Here is a 20,805-nt window from a genome sequence, read left to right on the forward strand (position 1 = left end):
ACCTATGTACTTAAAAGGTTTTCCTAATTTAGTCAGCTGGCTCAGACTTGACTCTACAATGTTTGACATCCACTGGTTGATTTTGTTGTGTTGGTGCTTTCAACAGCCTGTAATCAAAAGACCCCATAATACATGATTATTGCAATGAATATATTGATCATAAACATTTTATAAAATGTTTACACATGCAATCAAAGTAACTGAATTTATAGTTAAATACTGACTTAATGTCTACACATTGGAGTAGTAAATACTTATTTGTTTGATAAGCGTGGTAATCTCGTCCACAACAAATGTAACGTTAGTCTGTGAATGAAAGTATTACATGGTTAAGGTCGCAGTTTAAGCATGGACAAATCGAGAGATTATTTATACTACACATAGAAGTAAGAATAATAACTCGACAAAAAACCTAACAATAATTATAATTGTGTAGTACCTCCACAGCAGACTGATCTTCGTCCATTGCGTGACTTATCCAGAGCGTTTTGTAGTTTCTATGGAGACAGAAGGGTCCCTCTCTGTGCTGTTCTTCAGTGTTTTGTTTTTGTCTCGCAAAGCAACGAAAATAGTGTCAAAATATCACCAGTTACTTTTTCGAGGATCTCGAGTTTGTGGGGTGAATTATACTGGGAAAATAATTTATGACGTTTTTTTACGCAGTAGGACAACAAAACCTGGTGGAAGTAGCCATTTGGGAAATACTTTGGCACCCGAGTTGCTTAACTAGCTAGCTAATTTAATATGAATCAGATTCCTCACTTGATCTCTCACTCAGCAGTTCTCTGTGAATACAGTAGCTCGTCACACACGGGAGAAGTTTGTTCTTTCTGGCAAGTTGGCAACTTACAGTTATTGTATTTAAAACAACAACACCACCTGGTGCAAAGGTGCCCAAAGTTGAAGAGAAACACCCATGTACATTTATTATATTTCTTCTGACTAATGTAACATTTGTGACTACTTTGATACTATTTTAATGTATTAGTGCTGAAGACTTTTGCTGATTTGCTCGCATCATTTTGACTGCAGTGGTGGAACCGTTTAACTAAAAACTAATATAGCTTACATAATATATGATTAATCAGTCGTTTTTTATACATGAATCCAGATTATCACAGAACCCTCATAAATTATACATTTTAATTGACCACACTATCATACAATTACAAATAAAAATGGTTCAGGAACCCATTTTGTTCTGCTCTGGTGTCCGGTCGAACACAGTTTCTAGTTACACCATAATTTCACATGAATGGGAAAGGAAGTGATATAGCATGAGTTATCGTTATTTGTGCATCTCTGCATCTAGTTTCTCCAATTAATGGACATAGCACATACACATTCTCGTAAGGTTTAAGTCTCGTATTGGGTCGGAACAGGTACGAAGGTTATCTGTTGTCTTGAATGAAAAGGCAGCAGACTCCCGAATTACTGGATTTCCCGTGCTAATTAACGGTGCCAACAAACAACTACCAAGACGGAATAATGTTGCAGGAAATTATTGCATTACCAGTTGAAGATAAAATATTTTACGCTGTCCTGGTCTTCTCATGGACGGTGTACATTTGGGAGGCCTACCTCGCCTATAGACAGGTGAGCATATGTTCATTGCTTTGTTTGTGGAAAGCATTTAATTGTCAGTCACTCTATGCATGTATGAATGTTTGTTCTAGTTTGCATATTTTGATTATTAAAATCGAACTTCTTCCCTTTTAGAGTTTTGTTCAAATGCATTTTGATGTACTGAAACAATAAACACTAAATAAACACACAGACACGTTTGACCTTTCACAGAGGAAGATCTACAGGACAACAATGCATGTGCCCACTGAGCTGGGCAAGATAATGGATTCAGAGACCTTTGAAAAATCCCGCCTCTATCAGCTGGACAAGAGTAACTTTGGCTTCTGGTCTGGACTCTACTCAGAGGCAGAGGGCACGGTGATTATGTATTTATTTTGTTGATTTTTTTTTTTTCAAGATTTTTTTCTTTTTCATATAATACACTGTTTTATGTTCACACAACTTCATTTCTATTTCAAGTTTCTTATGAGTTTTCTGGTGGGAAAATCATGCATGGACTGAATAAGCGTGGACTGCAAAAATGAACTTCTTTTAAGATATTTTTTTGTTTTACTTGCATCTGTCTATTCATCTGAGCATGCTTAATCTTTTTTTCTTTTTGTCTTGTTTTATTTTGTAGCTGATACTGCTCCTCGGAGGAATTCCATTCCTTTGGAAAGTGTCAGGGAATCTCACAGCTCGTTTTGGTTTTGGTCCAGAGTACGAGGTAGGTTATAAATGTCTTTACTCTCACTTTTGATTAATTTAATACATCCTTGCTGAATAAAATTAATTAAAAAAAAACCCTGAAACTTTTTAACTGTTATGTATAATGTTTCAAAAGCTTTCTATTTCAGATGACTGTTCTCTTGAACGTTCTATTCATCAAAGTATCCTTAAAATTATTAACCGTTTTTAACATTGATAATAATAATAATGATAATAATAAATGTTTCTCCAGCAGCAAATTAGAATAGTATAATCATTTCGGAAGGATCATGTGACACTGAAGACTGGAGTAATTTAGCCTTGCCATCACAGGAATAAATTACATTTTAAAATGTATTAATATAATATTTCACAATATTTGTGTTTTTGCTGTATTTTGGATCAAGTAAATGCAACCTTGGTAAGCAAAAAAGACATCTTTGACATCTTTAGTGTACATTGATCTCGTCATGAAAATAGCCATAGATGCTGGTATGGCAATAAAAACAAACAAACCTGCCCTCAAACAGTAAGAGTCTGGAAGAGTTCAGTTTGTGTTGTCGACATGCTTTCACATTGTTTTCTGCACTCTGAAACCAAATCCACTTTACAAGCACTGTAAGTGGTAGACCAATCACAACAGACTGGGCCGTCTGACCAATCAGAGCAGAATTGGAATCTCAAAAAGGCATGGTTTAGACAGAGAGACTAAATCCTTGATTATGCCGATTCAGACACGGAGAAAAAATAGGAGAGGATGCATATTGAGAAAATTAAAGTTTTTGTTTTGTTTTACTTGGATGCATGTAAACCTATTGTAGGAGACCTCCAAAACAAAAAGTAACAACCTTTAAAATAGCATAATAACTAAAGAGTTTGTTTTCAATTTTAATGACATTATGTGAAAATATATATTGTATACTGTACATAATATATACTGCTAAAAGAGTTTTTATACTAGTATGGTTTCCTGAAAATCTCAAATGGTCTTCTTACCTTCAGATCTTTCATTCTTTGGCATTCCTGATGCTAGCTACACTCTTTAGTGCTTTCACTGGCCTTCCCTGGAGCCTCTATAACACTTTTGTGATTGAGGAGAAGCATGGATTCAACCAGCAGGTAGATAAAGACTAGATCACTATCTTTCTGTTGTAGCAGGAATAAAACTGATGATGAAATGTACTGAAATCGCTTTAATTTGTCCCTTGCTTATAGTCGCTGAGTTTCTTCCTGAAAGACGCACTCAAGAAGTTTGCTGTGACTCAGTGTATTTTGTTGCCAGTGACATCATTACTCCTCTACATCATCAAGATTGGTGGTGATTACTTCTTCATCTACGCCTGGCTCTTCACACTCATCGTCTCACTGGTCAGTTTTTCGTGCTTCTGCTGCACGTGTTGTCTGTGAGGATAAACAAAAAGTGAACTGAACTGTCCTTTCACTGTCTACAGATTCTAGTGACTATCTACGCTGACTACATTGCTCCTCTGTTTGATAAGTTCACTCCACTGCCAGATGGAGAGCTGAAGAGTGAGATTGAGAGCATGGCAAAATCCATCGACTTCCCCCTCACCAAGGTCTATGTAGTGGAAGGTACAGCTATAATCATCTTTTCATTTTTGTTACTTTCTATCCACAAGTTTCCTATGCCCCATGAGGCCTTGCGTCAAAAGTGGGCACATTTTCCGGTTCGAAGTAAACAAGTGAGACGTGACACTCATTCGTTCATTCATATATTTGACTATCATTAATCATTAATATTTATACTAAAATGTATTATTTTATTTGTTTAACTTTTTATCAATTAAAAATGCAATGAAAATTGCAAAAATACAGCATGTTTTTCTACGATGAGTTCTTTATTACAAGAAGACCAACTTGTGGCAGTTATAGTGGACATTCGGTTATGGCTAAGCTTGAAGATATGGGCTGCGGTGCTCTGGAACAGCTGGCGTTTCTTTAAACAGAGACTCTTGTTTGTTCCTAAATAATAATACAAAATAATCATTTTAAATAAAACCAAAATCGCGATACTCAGATCCACAAACCTGTCGTGGTGATGGTAGGCAGAATCACAGCACACCCATTCCAACTCCCAGAGATATATCCTTCCTGTCCAGATCCAATATAGCCACCTTATCTTTACTATTATTTTTGCATTATTTAAAGTTAACATTATAAAATTCATAGACCTACACCACAAAACTAGTTGAGGATAAATTATATAAAATTGAGCGATTCCAGCATTATGGACGTGACATTTGCAGTCAAACCCTGAAATAAAAATTCTCAAATGCATTTAGGGTATTGAAACTTGTTTATATAAAGGAGTCCAGACATTAGAAAAATATACCACATACATTTTACATTTAATATGAGGGAAATACACATGAAGGATGTGACAAAAAAATCTTTAACTTTTAAAAAGCACTGAGCCTTTATTTAAAATTAATTTTGTTTTGTATTAGTTGTATCAATGTTTCATCTACAAATTACCTGGATTTAATAAATAAGAAGTAAATATAGCAGACAATAATCAAGATACGGAGGCGCCGGCTCCTGAAATGCAGCTCGTCTCATAATACCATTGGTATGCTACTTCCGCCGCCTGACGGGAAGTTGCACCCACTTTTTTTTTTTTACTGTAGTGCCCCCCGGAAACAGGTGGATAGAACAAAAATGGTCTCAGTCTTGATATCTTGCCCTCTTTTCTCCCTTCTCCTAATATTTCTGTTCACTCTTTTCTAGGTTCAAAGAGATCTTCCCACAGTAATGCCTACTTCTATGGTTTCTTCAAAAATAAGCGCATTGTGCTATTTGACACTCTTTTGGAGGACTACTCCCCTTTAAATAAATCTGGAGAGAAAGAGCCAGGAACAGTAGAGGAGAATGAGACGGTGGCCAATGAAAGCAAGTCCAAGCCAAAGGTCAGATGGTCAGGGCCAAAACAATAACAAATGTGATAAAATGCTTTATTATAGGGATGCACAGAATATGGCGCTCTTTAATACGGCGTGAAAGATCAATGAATCGCTCAGTTCAAGCGAAGGCACGGTTCAAGCACACATAAACCAATCATCTCATCTCCTCTTAACTAATAGTTAGTTATAGTACGAAATAAACATGGGTGAACAGAACACCAGATGGTATGTTGAAAGATGCATCCTGTCTAATTTAATCGCTCAATCAGTGTTTCAACTGGGAAAGACAGCAGTAAAACAACTTGACAATACAATGTCACATTACATTACCTCAAGAAAACTATTCAATGTCTGTAAACTCTTTATAAAACTGCAGAAAGCAAAAGCTGAATCCCGGATATCGACGGCCGGGGAAAAGAGGATGGTAACCCCTACTACTCATCTTTCTCCACAGAACAAGAGCCTGCTAGCTTAGCTTCCAAAAAAAAAGATGGCTGACACTATGTGTTCATTCTGTGAGTGAGATCCCACCCTCTATGGGCGGGTTGAAAACATGCGGGACAGCCCCTACTACTGACTGTAGTCTTTAGCCTCTGGCCAAAAAATCCTCCAATGACACAAAATTACAATTTTTGCATCATCTGAGGATTTTTCCAGACAAAAAAATACATAAATCTCTCGTCTCAGGGGGATATGAGGGTGGAAAGCATGGTAATTCGAAAATACTACAGGTTTCCTACTAATACAAAGCTTAATGCTAAATCCTGAAGTATCGCTTAAATAGGAAAAAAAAAAAAAAACAATATTACAAAAAGTGGGTTTCCATGCATCTCTTACACTGCATTTTGAATTTGTAGCCATTTATTTTCAATGTTCCAAAATGTTTTTTTTTTTCTCTCTCTCTATTTAGAACAAGAAACAGGGCTGCAGTAACCCTGAGGTTCTGGCCGTTCTTGGACATGAACTAGGACATTGGAAACTAGGCCACACAGTCAAGAACATTGTCATCAGCCAGGTGAGTTGCTGTCTGTGTGGCTGTGCTTTTTTGTTAACTTTAGGTGTCAATGGCCAGATTAATAATCTTCACAAAGGAAATGCATTCTTGTCTTGTGATATTTCTCACAGCTACTCTATCAATTGTTTTTGTCACTGCACATTCTTGAATTCTGCGATGTCAGTTTCTGCAGAAACTCTTGTTTTAGTGTTGTTGTTTTTTTGTCTTTTTAAGAGCGTATGAAAAGAGGACCATAAATTTATGATATTAATGTCTCCATGTTTCTTTACAGATGAACTCCTTCCTGTGTTTCTTCCTCTTTGCTGTGCTGATTGGTCAAAAAGAGCTCTTCATGGCATTTGGTTTTCATGACACCCAACCTACTCTTATCGGGCTGATGATCATCTTTCAGTTTATCTTCTCACCTTACAATGAGGTAATGCATCTTACTTTTTTTTCCCTGCCCCTTCCTTTCGCTGAAAAATACATGCGGGCTCATTTGTTAACCTGTGTGCGAGCATTTTTTTATTAGACATTATGAAGGACATTATAATAGATTTGTAAAAGACACGAGCTGCATCCAATATCACATACTTCCCAACTGTATAGTAGGCGAAAAACAGTATGTGACACAAGAATTATGTTCATATTTATAGTACTCATAAAAGAGTAGGCGAAAGTACCCGGATGACCTAATCTTACGGTGAGATTCTGATGTGTGTGTATATGCTGAACACTTAACTATCCCATGAGGCCACTGGAGAGGATTTGTGAATGACAGTGAAGCAACTGGTAGGTTACGAGATAATGACAGCATAGCGAATGTAGTACATCCAGATTACATTCATACTACATATATTCATACTATATAGATAGAACTTAATTTTTTCATCAGTCATAAAGTAAATATTCAAAATAAGTACCCACTCAAGAGTATGCGATTTCGGATCCAGCAATGCTAATTTTCTGAATAAGCAAATACCTATCTGATCTATGTTCACCCTTTTTTTTTTCCTGCTGCAGTTGCTGTCGTTCTGTCTGACAGTGTTGAGCCGAAGGTTCGAGTTTCAGGCAGATGCATTTGCGCGCAGTATGGGCCGATCGTCTGAGCTGTACTCCGCTCTCATCAAGCTCAATAAAGACAACCTAGGCTTTCCTGTAGCAGATTGGCTGTTCTCTATGTGGCATTACTCCCATCCTCCCCTGCTAGAGCGGCTCAGAGCCCTCACTGGGCCCAAGCAAGACTGACAGTTTAGCCAGGGGGGGCCACGTTCACCACTCGCTCCCCCGAGAAGGGGTCTCCGTCGGCCTCTGTTGGCCCTCTGATATCAATGCCTATTTCTCTCTCCTTCCCTATTTTTTATTTCTATTCATCTTTCTAAGTGTTTGGGTTTTGCCATTTGTTTATCACCCTGGAAGAAAGTTTAAATTGTTTTCAGATGGCCTCAGACAGTTCAGTGTACAAGATATTAAGTTGTATGTTCCGTATGCCTTTTGCAATTGTTCTTGATATGATTTTGATCGTTTTAATTCGATTGTCCATTTTAGCTGTGAATTGCCCCTGACCTTTAGAACCATGCATTTCCACTTTGATTTAGTGTAATCCACTTGGACTGTGAGAGAGAGGAGGTTGAAACATTTCAGAGGGGAATGATGATTGTCTGGTTCAAAAGACAGATGTTATGCGAGACCGCTATTCTTAACTTGTATGGCTCAATAAGGCCTACTAAAATGTCTATTCCAATTTTAGTTCATTTGACATAATTTTGTTTTTTGTTTTACTTTTATAACCAAAAAAGGGTTTGAGCGTTTGTGTAAATAAATATTTTTTTTGTGAAATAAAAGCAACATACAAGGGCAAAGATGACTTTAAAAATATTTAATGAGTGGTTAGAAATCTTGTTTTAGTTATTTTTCTCTCTGTGCCTGAGTGTGCAAGATGTTACTATGATAATGTGTAGAAACATGATGCTGTCACATCTTTTTTCCTCATTTGCTCAATTTAATCCCTGAATCATATCAGATTTCCTGGTGGCTTGGAACTGCATTTGTATGGATTCTTATGAGTTTTAAGATTAGGAATAGACATGGCTGTTAAATTTAATGTCAAAATGTCTGACTCTTAAGGCTTTTACTGTGCCTGATATGTTAATGGCTTAAAGAGTCCATGAAATGCCTACCTATTGAAAATTAGACCTAAACAGAGTAATATGGCTGTAGGTTCATACTTATCCCCAAGAATATGTCTTTGATATCTGGAATGATTGACTGAATTGATTGAAAGATGAACTTTTGCATCACAATGAATAAACAAACCCATCACAAAACCTTTGTTATAAGCTTATTTTATGTATCCATTTAATGTTTATGTGAATGTTTAGGAACTCACATCCCCCAAAATTGCGAGACGTCAAGCAAAACATTCCGCTGTAAATTAAATTATACACTCACCTAAAGGATTATTAGGAACACCATACTAATACTGTGTTTGACCCCCTTTTGCCATCAGAACTGCCTTAATTCTACATGGCATTTAAACAATGCCCAATTGGCACTTACGGACCTAAAGTGTGCCAAGAAAACATCCCCACAACATTACACCACCAGCAGCAGCCTGCAAAGTAGTAACAAGGTATGATAGATTCATGTTCTCATTCTGATTACGCCAAATTCTGACCATCTGAATGTCTCAACAGAAATCGAGACTCAACAAAGTTGCTCTTCTATCAGCTTGAATCAGTCGGCCCATTCTCCTCTGACCTCTAGCATCAACAAGGCATTTTCGTTCACAGGACTGCCGCATACTGGATGTTTTTCCCTTTTCACAGCAGTCTTTGTAAACCCTAGAAATGGTTGTGCGTGAAAATCCCAGTAATTGAGCAGATTGTGAAATACTCTGAACGGCCCATCTGGTACCAACAACCATGCCATGCTCAAAATTGCTTAAATCACCATTTTTTCCCATTCTAACATTTATTTTGGAGTTCAGGAGATTGTCTTGACCAGGACCATACCCCTAAATGCGTTGAAGCAACTGCCATGTGATTGGTTGATTAGATAATTGCATTAATGAGAAATTGAACAGGTGTTCCTAATAATCCTTTAGGCAAGTGTATAATTTGGTAGTAAATTATAAACTCATTAGTCCCTAGTCTCAGATTATAATGTACGTTTGAGCTGTTTTAAGCGAAACTAACTTGCAGTAACATATATCAAAATATGTCAATGCCATTGTTTTGTAGCAATGTCTTTTTAGACCTCTCTGCAAAACCGGGGCATTGTTTGTTTGTTCCATCGGGTAATCAAAAGTTCTACACACACATTTGCAGTGTTCACGCCCACACCAAATGCAGGAAATATAGACAAGTGGTCAAGTGCAAAGACCACAAGTGTGGGTACCTGGACTATGGGCAAATAACTTATAGCTTCTATACTCAGCTTCAGATGCCACAACAAATGCCTGTCCTTCCCATTTAAAATAGAGCCCTTTTTAACCCTTGTGTCTCCTTAGGGCCATTTTTGGTATTTTCAGTTTTGTTTTGTTTTTCAGTTCAGTTTTTTTTCTTTTCCTGTGTTAATGCTACATAAAATTTGGCACATGTGTTTTTATTGTAATTTTACTATTTCACCACTATTTCCTTAAAAATATACATATATATTGGCACTAGGTACACAAAATACTCCCACTCAGTGCCTTTAGGACAAAAATGGCCCCTGGGCCATTTAACTATAAATTGATTTATTTTAAGAGGAAAAGAATCTTTGTTAAGAGGCTTTCATTCTGTTGTCAATGCTTCAAACATTTAAATTTGTACAATTTTTTATCAGATGGTGCCATTTTTTTCAGGCTTGGCCAATAAAACTACAATATTGAGTGAGGAAAAACACGACTGCAAATCTAAAATCTAATCACTGTGTGCACCAGTGGAGTTTTGCTGGCACTCAATGGGGAAAATTACTGCGCCCAAACAGCATTTTGATCCACGGTTGTCGAGTGTAGGCTTCCATTGTTTCTTAGTAAATAAAACAAAAATATCCTATTAAGTTATTGTTGTTTTGTACTGTAGTTTCAATAATAGAACAAACTCACGTTCTAAATTACCCGTGGATAACAGTGATTGTAAGTAGCGCTCACCTATTTTTCTATGATAATGGTACGTTCCTGTTTTTGAGTCTACATAAGATAGAAGCGCACCACACGTTCATGTCAGTGCATGAATACATGAGCACAAGAAGAGAAAATGGCGAGGTTTCTAAACTCTAATGTAAGGAAGTTTCTGGCCACACAGATCAGGATGTCGTCTGACCAGGTAGATATATAAAAAAAATGGCCTGAGTTTTCCATAGCTTGGGAAATAGGATTTCACAGTATTTCAAAGCCTTTTAAGCACGCACTGTCAGTTTTGGCAATGGCAACCGTTTGCTGAATAAATGCGTATGTTATACACGTGACCCTACTGCGTTATAACGTTGGTAAAAAGGTGTCAACACTGGACTTTTTTACGTAATTATACAACGAGCGCTTTCAGCTTGCCCTTGTGGTATGACCCTTTTGTTTACATTCAGGATACGTCTACATTATTTGCTTTTTTACTCAAACTGGAGTAGAACAGTGTATTCATATGTTGAGGTCTCACACACACACACACTAATATATATATATAGCATATATATACATATATACATACACAGAATTTTATATAATTGCATACTTTATTATAAATAATATAAAATTACTTTGTATATTTGCCTTAATTTGTGCTTGACAATCCATGGAGCTGTTACTGGTAGGGTAATAAATAAACAATTCTGTCTTGTGCAATCTGTGCCTGTCTCTCTCCCCCTAATAAAGCTAGGAGAACTGGGTAAAGGTGCTGGGAAAGGAGGTGGTGGTGGAGGTGCAGTGAGGGAGGCAGGAGGTGCGTTTGGCAAGAAACAGGCTGCTGAGGAGGAGATGTACTTCAAGTGAGCTTTTATTTCTTAATCTCATTGTGAACTTCATCTTTGACACTAGATCTCTACTGATTACATGGGTATCAGCAAGTTCAATACTCTCTATATTTGAGTCTGCCATGTGCCATTGTAAAGCTTGCACAGTCTTTCATTGCACTGTTTTACTTTAGAAGGATTTATTTAAGCTATTTACCCATTTGAAGCCACCCAAAAAGTTTCATGCCTTAGTCATCCTCTCCATCACTTTCACAGGAGAAAAGAGAAAGAACAATTAGCTGTTCTGAGAAAACACCACCAGGATGAGATTGACCACCACAAGAAGGAAATTGAGAGATTACAACAGGAGATCAGTCGCCATGAGGGCAAAATTAGAAAACTGAAACATGATGACTGAGACTGGCGAATCCAGACAATACATTTCATAAACCAATGCCCCACACAGAAATGTTTAAACTTAACAAAATAATTGTGGATGCCTTACTTTAAGAAGTCAGCTATGTAAACTCTGCTCTCATTTATGATAAAATTATATTATGATACATATATGATTGAAACACTGAAATAATATAATGTATTAATTCAGTGCAGTTTCTCCTCTTGTCAATAAACATGTCTAAAAAATGAAGTTGTCTTGGTATAAATCAAATAATATGCTTGGTGCACAAAAATAGCAATTGATTTGAGCATCAATATTAATTTGTAAATTATAACAGTTTCAGTTAATCAGAGAAAATTGTACTGAATGAAATTACACGCATTTTAGATATTTGTATTATCTGACCAACCCATTGCAGGTCTTGACACTAATGAGCCAACCAGGTGTGTTTATTTAGGCTGTATTGTTGGGCCTTCAGGAACATGTTGCTTTAAAAGCAATTCACAACAGAAATGAATTTATTTGATTTTGTAAATTTAGAGCCCTTGTAGCTCATTTTCGCTCCAGATGATGGCAGCCAAAATAAATAATCAGATTACAAACGTCCTCTGAACATCTGAAGAACAGCGAGTCTTACACGTCATTTCCGATTATGCGAAAAGCCACGCCCATGCCCCTGTCTTTTACGTCGGGCGGCCCCTCGTGTCTTTCTTTTCCCACATCATGGCGGACCGGTTCAATAAGGTGCGTTCGGGTGGTGTGATTTACAATAAATATTTCAATTTTCCTCAGCGAGGGAAAGTGATATTTGAGCGATAAAGTGTTGGTAACGTCACCTGCCGCTGTTTGCGTTATTTGGGTTCCGTTTTAAGCAGTAGAACTGTTATTTTTTTGGCGAGAAATTTGATCGCGCATCATGTCTTGCTGGAAGTCACAGGCCTGTAGTGATCGTAACACTCGTGGTGCAGTAAAAACTGGACTAGCGTTGCCGTCAATGTTCAGGTACTCTATAAATGAGCTACATAAATTTTAGAATGTTTTGCGAGTATTTAACTGACTAATGAACTGTTTTCGAAGTGTTTAGTTCAACGCCATTTAGCTTGAAATACGTTTTACTGCTAGCGGCGCAAATGGTTTTAGCATTGCTTCTTTGCAAATATGACGTCTTCAAAAGTTTTATATCATTATCTTTAATAAATGTATAAAAAATATGTTGCCAGCGTATTAAGCTGCTAGCTAACACATGGCTAACGTCAGATGTGCTTTTTGTCGATGATTAGCTCGCAACCACAATTAAGTATTCGAGTTTAACGACCATGAGAATACTTTACGTGCACTACCATCTGAGACAAAAAGCTATGTTTTGATGGAAGCACATACGTAATTATTCGTTGATTTCATAGTAATAAAACACCTGGTTTCACTTCTTAACAGGTTCTGATCATTGATGGCAGAGGCCATCTACTCGGTCGACTCGCCGCAATTGTGGCCAAGCAAGTGTTGCTAGGTATGTTTGTGCTTGAAGATTTTTGGCTATTCCACTTATTATAACTTCTCCTTGTACACTATGCATATAACTTTACCAATTATGCATAACACTTAATGTACTTATAGGTTTAGGACACCTGTGGGGTTTTTTTTCACAGCAAGAACTGTTTACTTGCCCTCAAATTACCTTAAACTCATGTCAACTTCTGTTTAGCGATCAGATTGTCATATGCATAAAAAGGGGTTCGATAGATATCAATGGCAGTTTTTTTTAGCTGATCATTTTAGTAATAATTCTTGCCCTCTTTACAGGCCACAAAATTGTGGTAGTGAGGTGTGAAGGTATCAACATCTCTGGGAACTTCTACCGCAACAAACGTAAGTTTGTTGACCACCTATAAGTATGTTGGGTTTTAAGTACAGTGACTGACCAATGTGAAACTTGAATTGAGTGGTGCTAAATGGAATGTGTTTGTGCAGTGAAGTATTTGGCCTTCCTCCGCAAGAGGATGAACACCAACCCTTCCCGTGGACCATATCACTTCAGAGCCCCCAGCAGGATCTTCTGGAGGACGGTAAGAGGTGAGGTGATTTTTTTTTCTTTTCTTTTTTTTTTCCCCCTCTCCATTGACTCTTTGCAGTGGTTATGCTTCAAACAATGATGAACCCATTTATCCCGAATCTGAATCCAGTTTGATGATTCCAATCTACGGATCTGACTACTGAGTTTGAATTTCACTGAGATTATCTGTGATTAGCAGCACACTTTGAATGGATGTGTGAGGGATTGAATATGTTGACTTTCTTGAACAGGTATGCTTCCACACAAAACCAAGAGAGGTCAGGCTGCTCTGGACAGGCTGAAGGTTTTTGATGGGATCCCCCCTCCTTATGACAAGGTAGATTATTCTGAGTCAAATTAGTATTTCACAGAATAGTACTGTCAATGATGCTTTTTCACTGCCTTGTTTGAGTGTCAACTGAGAATACACAAGACTATCTGAGACTTGGCTTCTCTTGGAGTTAAAAAATTGGCCTTTTTCCTTTTTTTCATCTCTAAATCTTTTCCACAGAGAAAGCGTATGGTCGTCCCAGCTGCACTCAAGATTGTGCGTCTGAAGCCCACACGCAAGGTGAGGTTTCTTTTTTCCGTCTTCAATGGTATTTGAAATCGCTTTTTGTCAGTGATGTTTTTCCACAGCATGTATGAGTTTTAACGACCATGAGTTCACTTCATGCACTACCAGCTGAGACAAAAAGCTGCCGAAATTAAATATTCCCTTGGCTAGGGATAAAATATTTCCCTTCCCTTAAAGTTTTACCTTGGCTATAAGTTCAAGAATATTTAAAGCCCCATAGATTTTGGCATTTAATTCTGGGCCTTTAAAAAAAAAAAAGTGCCCTACTCGTAACAATTTTCTGCTTTCTCTAGTTTGCCCTGCTTGGAAGATTGGCCCATGAAGTTGGCTGGAAGTACCAGGCCATCACCGCCACCTTGGAGGAGAAAAGGAAGGAAAAGGCCAAGCTGCGTTACTCCAAGAAGAAAGTTCAGATCAAGCTCACCAAGCAGGCAGAAAAGAACGTTGAAAGCAAGATCGCAAAATACACTGATGTTCTTAAACAGTATGGTGTCCTTGTTTGAGCTGTTCCTGCAGCCGGTTGAAATAAATGTTTATAGAACCTATTGTCTTGAGTGGGTTCCTTTTTTTTTTTTTTCTTAAATGGCATGTTTGGTAAACTCGTAATTTAATGTTTCTGTGGCACCTTTTCATAGAGGCTACTAGTGTATTTCTACAACTGTTTAAATGTTGACAACTTTTTCTTATGGCGGTGTACACAGATGGTTCATTGGAGACTCTTTAAAACTATGCTTTTGAAAGCTCACTCTGCAAGCTATTTAACTTACAGGAATGTTTCACTTAAATTAAAATTGTCATTTACTCACCCTCATGTTTCGAACCTGTATAATTTTGTCTTCTACTGAACAGTTTGTTTTTTTAAGAAGGTTTGTGACTAGACAGTTTATGTACCCCATAATGTTGACTTCCATAGGAAAGTTAATGGGGTAAATCAACTGTTACAATGATCTTCAAAATATAATTTGTTCAGCAGAAGAAATTCATATAGGTTTGAAACAAAATTAGGTTGAGTAAATTGACTATTTTAAGTAATTATTCCTTCAAGTATTTTTACTGGGCATGTACACATAATTCCTGTTGTGAATGGGATTGTTCTGAAAGGCATGGTTCACCCTAAAATGAATGGTCATTTACTCGGCCTCAAGTTGTACACCCCTTCGCAACTGCTGTTAAAGGTACGATCAGTCACTCTCATTCATATGCATGCAGTTTATCTTTTTCTGTTGACTACATTGAATACCCATTCATTTTGCCACTTATTTCTGATTCAGGCTCCAACTAAAGATGCGCAGCAGATCTGCACTGAGTTTCCCAGTCGGAGCCTCCCAGACCCAGTCATTAATCAAAAAACTGCAAATTCTGTCTTTCCAGCTGTGAAGCGATGCAGGTGGGTTCATGCCGTATGATTTCAAATATATCCCAGCTAAAATACTGTTTCATTGCTTATTATTGAAACTCAAGTATGAAATTGCTCATTTGGTCTGTAAGAGCCAAAAGAAATTTGCAAACAATAAAGCAACTTTGTATTTGTCTGTCAGGCATTTGTGAGGGTAAAGGGTGTATGAATATCAAAGGAAAGAATAAATAAATGTAAAATATATTAATCAGTGCTATAATTTTTATATCCATTTATTCTGTGAATGTCACAGTGCTTTAGGTGTGTCCCTGATTAAGGATATTCATAATAAAATCAGAATCGTCAAGTCATTCATCAACTTCAAGAATCAGATTGTCCACATCACTTCAGAGCCCCCAGCAGGATCTTCTGGAGGACAGTAAGAGGTGAGTTTTATTTATTCATCTTCCTCTCCATTGACTCTTTGCAGTGTTTACGCTTCAAACAATGATGAACCCATTTATCCCGAATCTGAATCCAGTTTGATGATTCCAATCTACGGATCTGACTACTGAGTTTGAATGTCACTGAGATTATCTGTGATTAGCTGCACACTTTGAATGGATGTGTGAGGTATTAAATATGTTGACTTTCTTGAACAGGTATGCTTCCACACAAAACCAAGAGAGGTCAGGCTGCTCTGGACAGGCTGAAGGTTTTTGATTGGATCCCTCCTCCTTATGACAAGGTAGATTATTCTGAGTCAAATTGGTATTTCACAGAATAATATTGTCAATGATGCTTTTTCACTGCCTTGTTTGAGTGTCAACTGAGAATACACAAGACTATCTGAGACTTGGCTTCTCTTGGAGTTAAAAATTGGCCTTTTTCCTTTTTTCATCTCTAAATCTTTTCCACAGAGAAAGCGGTTGGTCGTCCCAGCTGCACTCAAGATTGTGCGTCTGAAGCCCACACGCAAGGTGAGGTTTCTTTTTTCCCTCTTCAATGGTATTTGAAATCGCTTTTTGTCAGTGATGTTTTTCCACAGCATGTATGAGTTTTAACGACCATGAGTTCACTTCATGCACTACCAGCTGAGACAAAAAGCTGCAGAAATTAAATATTCCTCGTTTTACATTGGCTTTCAGTCCAAGAATATTTGAAACCCAATAGATTTTGCCACTTAATTCTGGGCCTTTAAAGTGCCCCACTCGTAACAATTTTCTGCTTTCTCTAGCTTGCCCTGCTTGAAGATTGACCCATGAAGTTGGCTGGAGGTAGCAGGCAATCATCGCCACCCTGGAGGAGAAAAGGAAGGTAAAGGCCAAGTTTTTGTGCAATGAAGAATTTGGCCTGTCTCCGCAAGAGGATGAACACCAACCCTTCCCGTAGACCATATCACTTCAGAGCCCCCAGCAGGATCTTCTGGAGGACAGTAAGAGGTGAGTTATTTTATTTTTTTTCCTCTCCATTGACTCTTTGCAGTGGTTGCGCTTCAAACATTGATGAACCCATTTATCCCGAATCTGAATCCAGTTTGATGATTCCAATCTACGGATCTGACTACTGAGTTTGAATGTCACTGTGATTAGCTGCACACTTTGAATGGATGTGTGAGGGATTGAATATGTTGACTTTCTTGAACAGGTATGCTTCCACACAAAACCAAGAGGTCAGGCTGCTCTGGACAGGCTGAAGGTTTTTGATGGGGTCCCTCCTCCTTATGACAAGGTAGATTATTCTGAGTCAAATTGGTATTTCACAGAATAGTAGTAGAGTTAGAAATTGGCCTTATTCCTTTCTTCATCTCTAAATCTTTTCCACAGAGAAAGCGTGTGGTTGTCCCAGCTGCTCTCAAGATTGTGTGTCTGAAGCCCACACGCAAGTTTTTTTTTTTTTTTTTTTTTTTTGTGATTTTTCAATGATATTTGAAATCGCTTTTTGTCAGTGATGTTTTTCCACAGCACATGAGTTTTAATGACAATCACCACCACCCTGGAGGAGAAAAGGAAGGAAAAGGCCAAGCTGCGTTACTCCAAGAAGAAAATTCAGATCAAGCTCACCAAGCAATGCACTGATGTTTTTAAACCGTATGGTGTCCTTGTTTGAGCTGTTCCTGCAGCCAGGTGAAATAAATGTTTAAAGAACCTATTATCTTGAGTGGGCTCGTTCTCTCTCTCTCTTTTTTTTTTTTTTTTTTTTCCAAATGGCAAATTTGGTTTGGTTAACTCATAATTTAATGTTTCTGTGGCACCATTCCATAGAGGATACTTGAGTTATAAATCAAGTGTTTCTACAACTGGTTAATTATGTTGACAACTTTTACTTATGGCAGTCTATGAAGATGGTTCATTGGAGACTCTTTAAAACACTATACTTTTAAAACCTCACTCAGCAAGCTTTTGATTAACTAAAGGAATGGTTCACTTAAAATTGTCATTTACCTGACATTTGTTTCAAACCTGTATGAATGTCATCTGTTGAATACAAAGAATATTTTAAAGAATGTCAATTACCAGTTGATGTGCCCCATTGACTTCCATAGTAGGAAGATACAACTACATAATTCATTAAGTGATCTATTCATTTAAGTTTGTTTACTGGGCATGTATGATTCCTATTGTGAATATGCTTGTTCTGAAAGGGATGGTTCACCCAAAAATGAATGGTCATTTACTCACCCTCACGTTGTTCTAAAGCTGTATGGATTTCTTCTGCTGAACAAAGAAGAAATATGGGTAAACAGATAGTTGGTTGACCCCATTGACTAAAAACTAAAAAAAAATATTTTTTCCCCTTCTCCATACTACTGAAGTCAATGGGGCCCATCAACTGTGGTTCTTCATTTTGTGTTCAGCTGTGAAGAAAGAAATGAATAAATAATGACAACGATCCCTTTGGCTGAACTCCCTTTAACACTACAACTTCTGTCCGAAGTATTAATTTCATGTAAACTTTTTTTTTTTTTTTTAAATGTCGAGATGTTTAGATGTAGATGTGACTAGCTGCAAACAAATAAATAACTTTGTCTCTAGTACCTTTCTCTTAAAAGCTTTTAATGCATTAAAAGGCCATTGGAGCATTTGTACTGATTGAGAACAGAAAGAAAGATGGAGAATACAAAGTTTTCGCTTTGCTGTCTATAATGATTCTATCACAAAATGTACGCAGCAAACCATTATAGTTGGCAATAAGTCTACGTGTTGCTTAGGGTCTTTTATTTTGACACTAGACTCGTGAATTCACGTGACGTAGACTTTCAGTCTGAAACATGGCTTTTCTTACAGATGATCAGTTCACTGCTTTGCAACTGCTGTTAAAGGTACGGCCAGTCACTCATTCATATGCAGTTTGACTACATTGAATAGCCATTCATTCTGCCACTATTTAATTCTGATTCAGGCTCCGTCTAAAGATGTTGTGCGGCAGATCTGCGCTGAGAGTTACCCAGCCGGAGCCTCCAAGCGTCAGTCTTTAATCGACAAAACTGCCAATTCTCTGTCTGTTTCCAGCAGTGAAGCGATACAGGTGGGTTCTTGCCATATGATTTCAAATATTTCCCAGCTAAAATACCGTATGTATTTTACTCGCATGGTAATGTGAAAGTATGCGTTTTATTATGTTTACTATTGTAACCGAGTCAAATGGCTTTTTTGGTCCATAAGAGCCTAAATAATTCAAAAAGTTGGAAGCAAGCAATGTAATATTTTTTTGTCATGCATTTGTGACAAAGATTCAATAAATGAATATTAATTAATGCTTTATAAGTCACTTATTTATTCGATTTTTTTTTTTGCTGGTCACGTTACCACTGTTACTGTAACCATTTTATTACTCATTATATAGGCTGACAAATATGGTTGCTGTATTTTTCAGATAGGGAAACTAAGCAGCTTTGATCATGTGAATTTACAAACATGTTCACATACTTTCAAGACGGTTTTCACTTTAATTTATTGTTGATCACTTTGAGAAATTGGCCTACTTTAGCAGCTCTTTTCAGTTCCTTCAAACCCAGAACTAAATTTTGGTCACAGGTGTTATTGGTTGGATTCAATAGGTTAATGTTCCTTACAAAGCATACAAAACCACACACATGTTGTTGGTGTTTATACATCCTTTTTTTATTTATTCCTCAACAGTTGCTGACAGCTTTTCACACACTCTCGCATGATGTTGTGTACCAGAATCTGACCTCTCCAGAACAGATCCTGTCAATTTTCCCTGAATCATTCCACTCAAACCTAAAGAATCTGATCACCAAAATTATCTTGGAAAACAGGTGAATACTCATTCTTTTAAATCTCCCTTTAGATCGTCAAATAACTGTACTGCAGAAATGTTCCCTGCAGATAAGCGCATAACATGTTTTTGTAAAAATTTTCAGTGTCACATGGAGAAATGATGCTTTGTCAAATCAAAGTGAGTGTGATTTCTCATATTTTCATTGTATTGCAAGATGTTTGATGACATTGTATTTTATGCTTGTGGCCCATAATGAAACCATTTGTGAAGTTATGACGTGTGTTTCATAGTTTCACTGCCAAAGCTGGTTGATATGGAGTGGCGAGTGGACATGAAAACTGCTTCGGACTCCTTGAGTCGAATGGCTGTGCCAACCTGTCTGTTGCAAATGAAAGTAAGATGCAGACACAATATATTCTGAAATTTAATTTTATTAACAGATATGTCTAATTAAAGATATTTATGTAATATAATAATGAAACTTTGGTTTACAACAGTTATTATTCTGAAATAAGATTAAAACATTGGTTAAAAACTTTATTTTGATTGATATAATATTTGGTAGTCCATATTTCAGACTTATAATTTTTTTCATAATACCTCTCACAACTCTGTGTGTGTTTACCAAAGCTCCAGGACACCCCGTGCATTAGCAGCGGTTCAAGTGAGTCCACAATTACAATGGAGCTGAGTAGAGAGACACTGGACACCATGATAGACGGTTTGGGTCGCATCAGGGACCAGCTGACTGCAGTGGCAAGGAAGTAGACCAGAATGACAGATGTTGCCACTACACCTTTCTGTGGACATTCAGAAAAATGTTTGTTTGTTTTTTCCTTTTTTTTTATGCAAAAAAACAATGGACATTAAAATACAAAGAATTGTAAACTGGGTTATCTGATTCCTTTAGTTGGTTCTTGTTTTAAAATCCTTTTTTTTTTTCATGTTTATAATCTTTATTATATAAAAGTTGCCCCTTGATGTTTTTTTTAACTAAATAAAATGCTAAGCTAGTTTGCAAGTTGTTATAAATTGACGTAATGCAACTGGTTTGGGGTACTGTTTTATGACATGTGATT

General features: G+C 37.2%; 4 protein-coding genes and 6 non-coding genes across 10 annotated transcripts; all 10 read left to right on the forward strand.

Moving 5' to 3' along the window:
- Positions 1-797: 797 nt before the first annotated feature.
- Positions 798-8,516, forward strand: zmpste24 (zinc metallopeptidase, STE24 homolog). Its single transcript, XM_039651761.2, has 10 exons — positions 798-1,596; positions 1,798-1,944; positions 2,207-2,293; positions 3,277-3,393; positions 3,490-3,642; positions 3,726-3,867; positions 5,023-5,201; positions 6,106-6,210; positions 6,482-6,625; positions 7,213-8,516. The coding sequence occupies exons 1-10, from the start codon at positions 1,489-1,491 to the stop codon at positions 7,435-7,437; spliced, it is 1,407 nt and encodes a 468-aa protein (XP_039507695.1). The 5' UTR covers positions 798-1,488; the 3' UTR covers positions 7,438-8,516.
- A 1,826-nt stretch (positions 8,517-10,342) lies between these two features.
- On the forward strand, positions 10,343-11,776 carry atp5if1b (ATP synthase inhibitory factor subunit 1b). Its single transcript, XM_039652362.2, has 3 exons — positions 10,343-10,499; positions 11,042-11,154; positions 11,395-11,776. Exons 1-3 carry the CDS (start codon positions 10,431-10,433, stop codon positions 11,534-11,536), a joined length of 324 nt encoding a protein of 107 aa, XP_039508296.1. The 5' UTR covers positions 10,343-10,430; the 3' UTR covers positions 11,537-11,776.
- Positions 11,777-12,074: 298 nt separating this feature from the next.
- On the forward strand, positions 12,075-14,690 carry rpl13a (ribosomal protein L13a). Its single transcript, XM_039651988.2, has 7 exons — positions 12,075-12,262; positions 12,953-13,025; positions 13,319-13,384; positions 13,487-13,588; positions 13,820-13,905; positions 14,080-14,139; positions 14,439-14,690. The coding sequence occupies exons 1-7, from the start codon at positions 12,242-12,244 to the stop codon at positions 14,646-14,648; spliced, it is 618 nt and encodes a 205-aa protein (XP_039507922.1). The 5' UTR covers positions 12,075-12,241; the 3' UTR covers positions 14,649-14,690.
- LOC120487063 (small nucleolar RNA Z195/SNORD33/SNORD32 family) lies at positions 12,784-12,871 on the forward strand. The gene has a single exon (XR_005624372.1). It is a non-coding gene; the product is annotated as a small nucleolar RNA Z195/SNORD33/SNORD32 family (small nucleolar RNA).
- LOC120487083 (small nucleolar RNA SNORD50) lies at positions 13,660-13,735 on the forward strand. Its single transcript, XR_005624377.1, has one exon. It is a non-coding gene; the product is annotated as a small nucleolar RNA SNORD50 (small nucleolar RNA).
- Positions 14,184-14,263, forward strand: LOC120487059 (small nucleolar RNA Z195/SNORD33/SNORD32 family). The gene has a single exon (XR_005624371.1). It is a non-coding gene; the product is annotated as a small nucleolar RNA Z195/SNORD33/SNORD32 family (small nucleolar RNA).
- Positions 14,691-15,983: 1,293 nt separating the features above from the next.
- Positions 15,984-16,059, forward strand: LOC120487079 (small nucleolar RNA SNORD50). Its single transcript, XR_005624376.1, has one exon. It is a non-coding gene; the product is annotated as a small nucleolar RNA SNORD50 (small nucleolar RNA).
- Positions 16,060-16,505: 446 nt separating this feature from the next.
- On the forward strand, positions 16,506-16,585 carry LOC120487054 (small nucleolar RNA Z195/SNORD33/SNORD32 family). Its single transcript, XR_005624370.1, has one exon. It is a non-coding gene; the product is annotated as a small nucleolar RNA Z195/SNORD33/SNORD32 family (small nucleolar RNA).
- Positions 16,586-16,978: 393 nt separating this feature from the next.
- On the forward strand, positions 16,979-17,054 carry LOC120487087 (small nucleolar RNA SNORD50). The gene has a single exon (XR_005624378.1). It is a non-coding gene; the product is annotated as a small nucleolar RNA SNORD50 (small nucleolar RNA).
- Positions 17,055-18,645: 1,591 nt separating this feature from the next.
- commd9 (COMM domain containing 9) lies at positions 18,646-20,742 on the forward strand. The gene is made up of 6 exons (XM_039652122.2): positions 18,646-18,803; positions 18,884-19,009; positions 19,624-19,763; positions 19,869-19,903; positions 20,017-20,120; positions 20,357-20,742. Exons 1-6 carry the CDS (start codon positions 18,753-18,755, stop codon positions 20,492-20,494), a joined length of 594 nt encoding a protein of 197 aa, XP_039508056.1. The 5' UTR covers positions 18,646-18,752; the 3' UTR covers positions 20,495-20,742.
- The last annotated feature ends 63 nt before the right edge of the window (positions 20,743-20,805 follow it).

This window comes from Pimephales promelas, chromosome 15 (genome assembly GCF_988280905.1).
Source record: "Pimephales promelas chromosome 15, fPimPro1.hap1.1, whole genome shotgun sequence".
NCBI classification, from domain to species: Eukaryota; Metazoa; Chordata; class Actinopteri; order Cypriniformes; family Leuciscidae; genus Pimephales; species Pimephales promelas.

Coding starts and splice junctions, on each gene's coding strand:
- commd9 (XM_039652122.2), top strand. CDS start 18,753: ATGGCTTTTCTTACAGATGATCAGTTCACTGCTTTGCAACTGCTGTTA. Junction 19,010..19,623: donor CCAGCAGTGAAGCGATACAG/GTGGGTTCTTGC, acceptor ATTCCTCAACAG/TTGCTGACAGCTTTTCACAC. Junction 20,121..20,356: donor CCTGTCTGTTGCAAATGAAA/GTAAGATGCAGA, acceptor TGTTTACCAAAG/CTCCAGGACACCCCGTGCAT.
- atp5if1b (XM_039652362.2), top strand. CDS start 10,431: ATGGCGAGGTTTCTAAACTCTAATGTAAGGAAGTTTCTGGCCACACAG. Junction 10,500..11,041: donor TCAGGATGTCGTCTGACCAG/GTAGATATATAA, acceptor CCCCTAATAAAG/CTAGGAGAACTGGGTAAAGG. Junction 11,155..11,394: donor GAGGAGGAGATGTACTTCAA/GTGAGCTTTTAT, acceptor TCACTTTCACAG/GAGAAAAGAGAAAGAACAAT.
- zmpste24 (XM_039651761.2), top strand. CDS start 1,489: ATGTTGCAGGAAATTATTGCATTACCAGTTGAAGATAAAATATTTTAC. Junction 2,294..3,276: donor GTTTTGGTCCAGAGTACGAG/GTAGGTTATAAA, acceptor TCTTACCTTCAG/ATCTTTCATTCTTTGGCATT. Junction 3,394..3,489: donor AGCATGGATTCAACCAGCAG/GTAGATAAAGAC, acceptor CCTTGCTTATAG/TCGCTGAGTTTCTTCCTGAA.
- rpl13a (XM_039651988.2), top strand. CDS start 12,242: ATGGCGGACCGGTTCAATAAG. Junction 13,026..13,318: donor GGCCAAGCAAGTGTTGCTAG/GTATGTTTGTGC, acceptor CCCTCTTTACAG/GCCACAAAATTGTGGTAGTG. Junction 14,140..14,438: donor GTCTGAAGCCCACACGCAAG/GTGAGGTTTCTT, acceptor TGCTTTCTCTAG/TTTGCCCTGCTTGGAAGATT.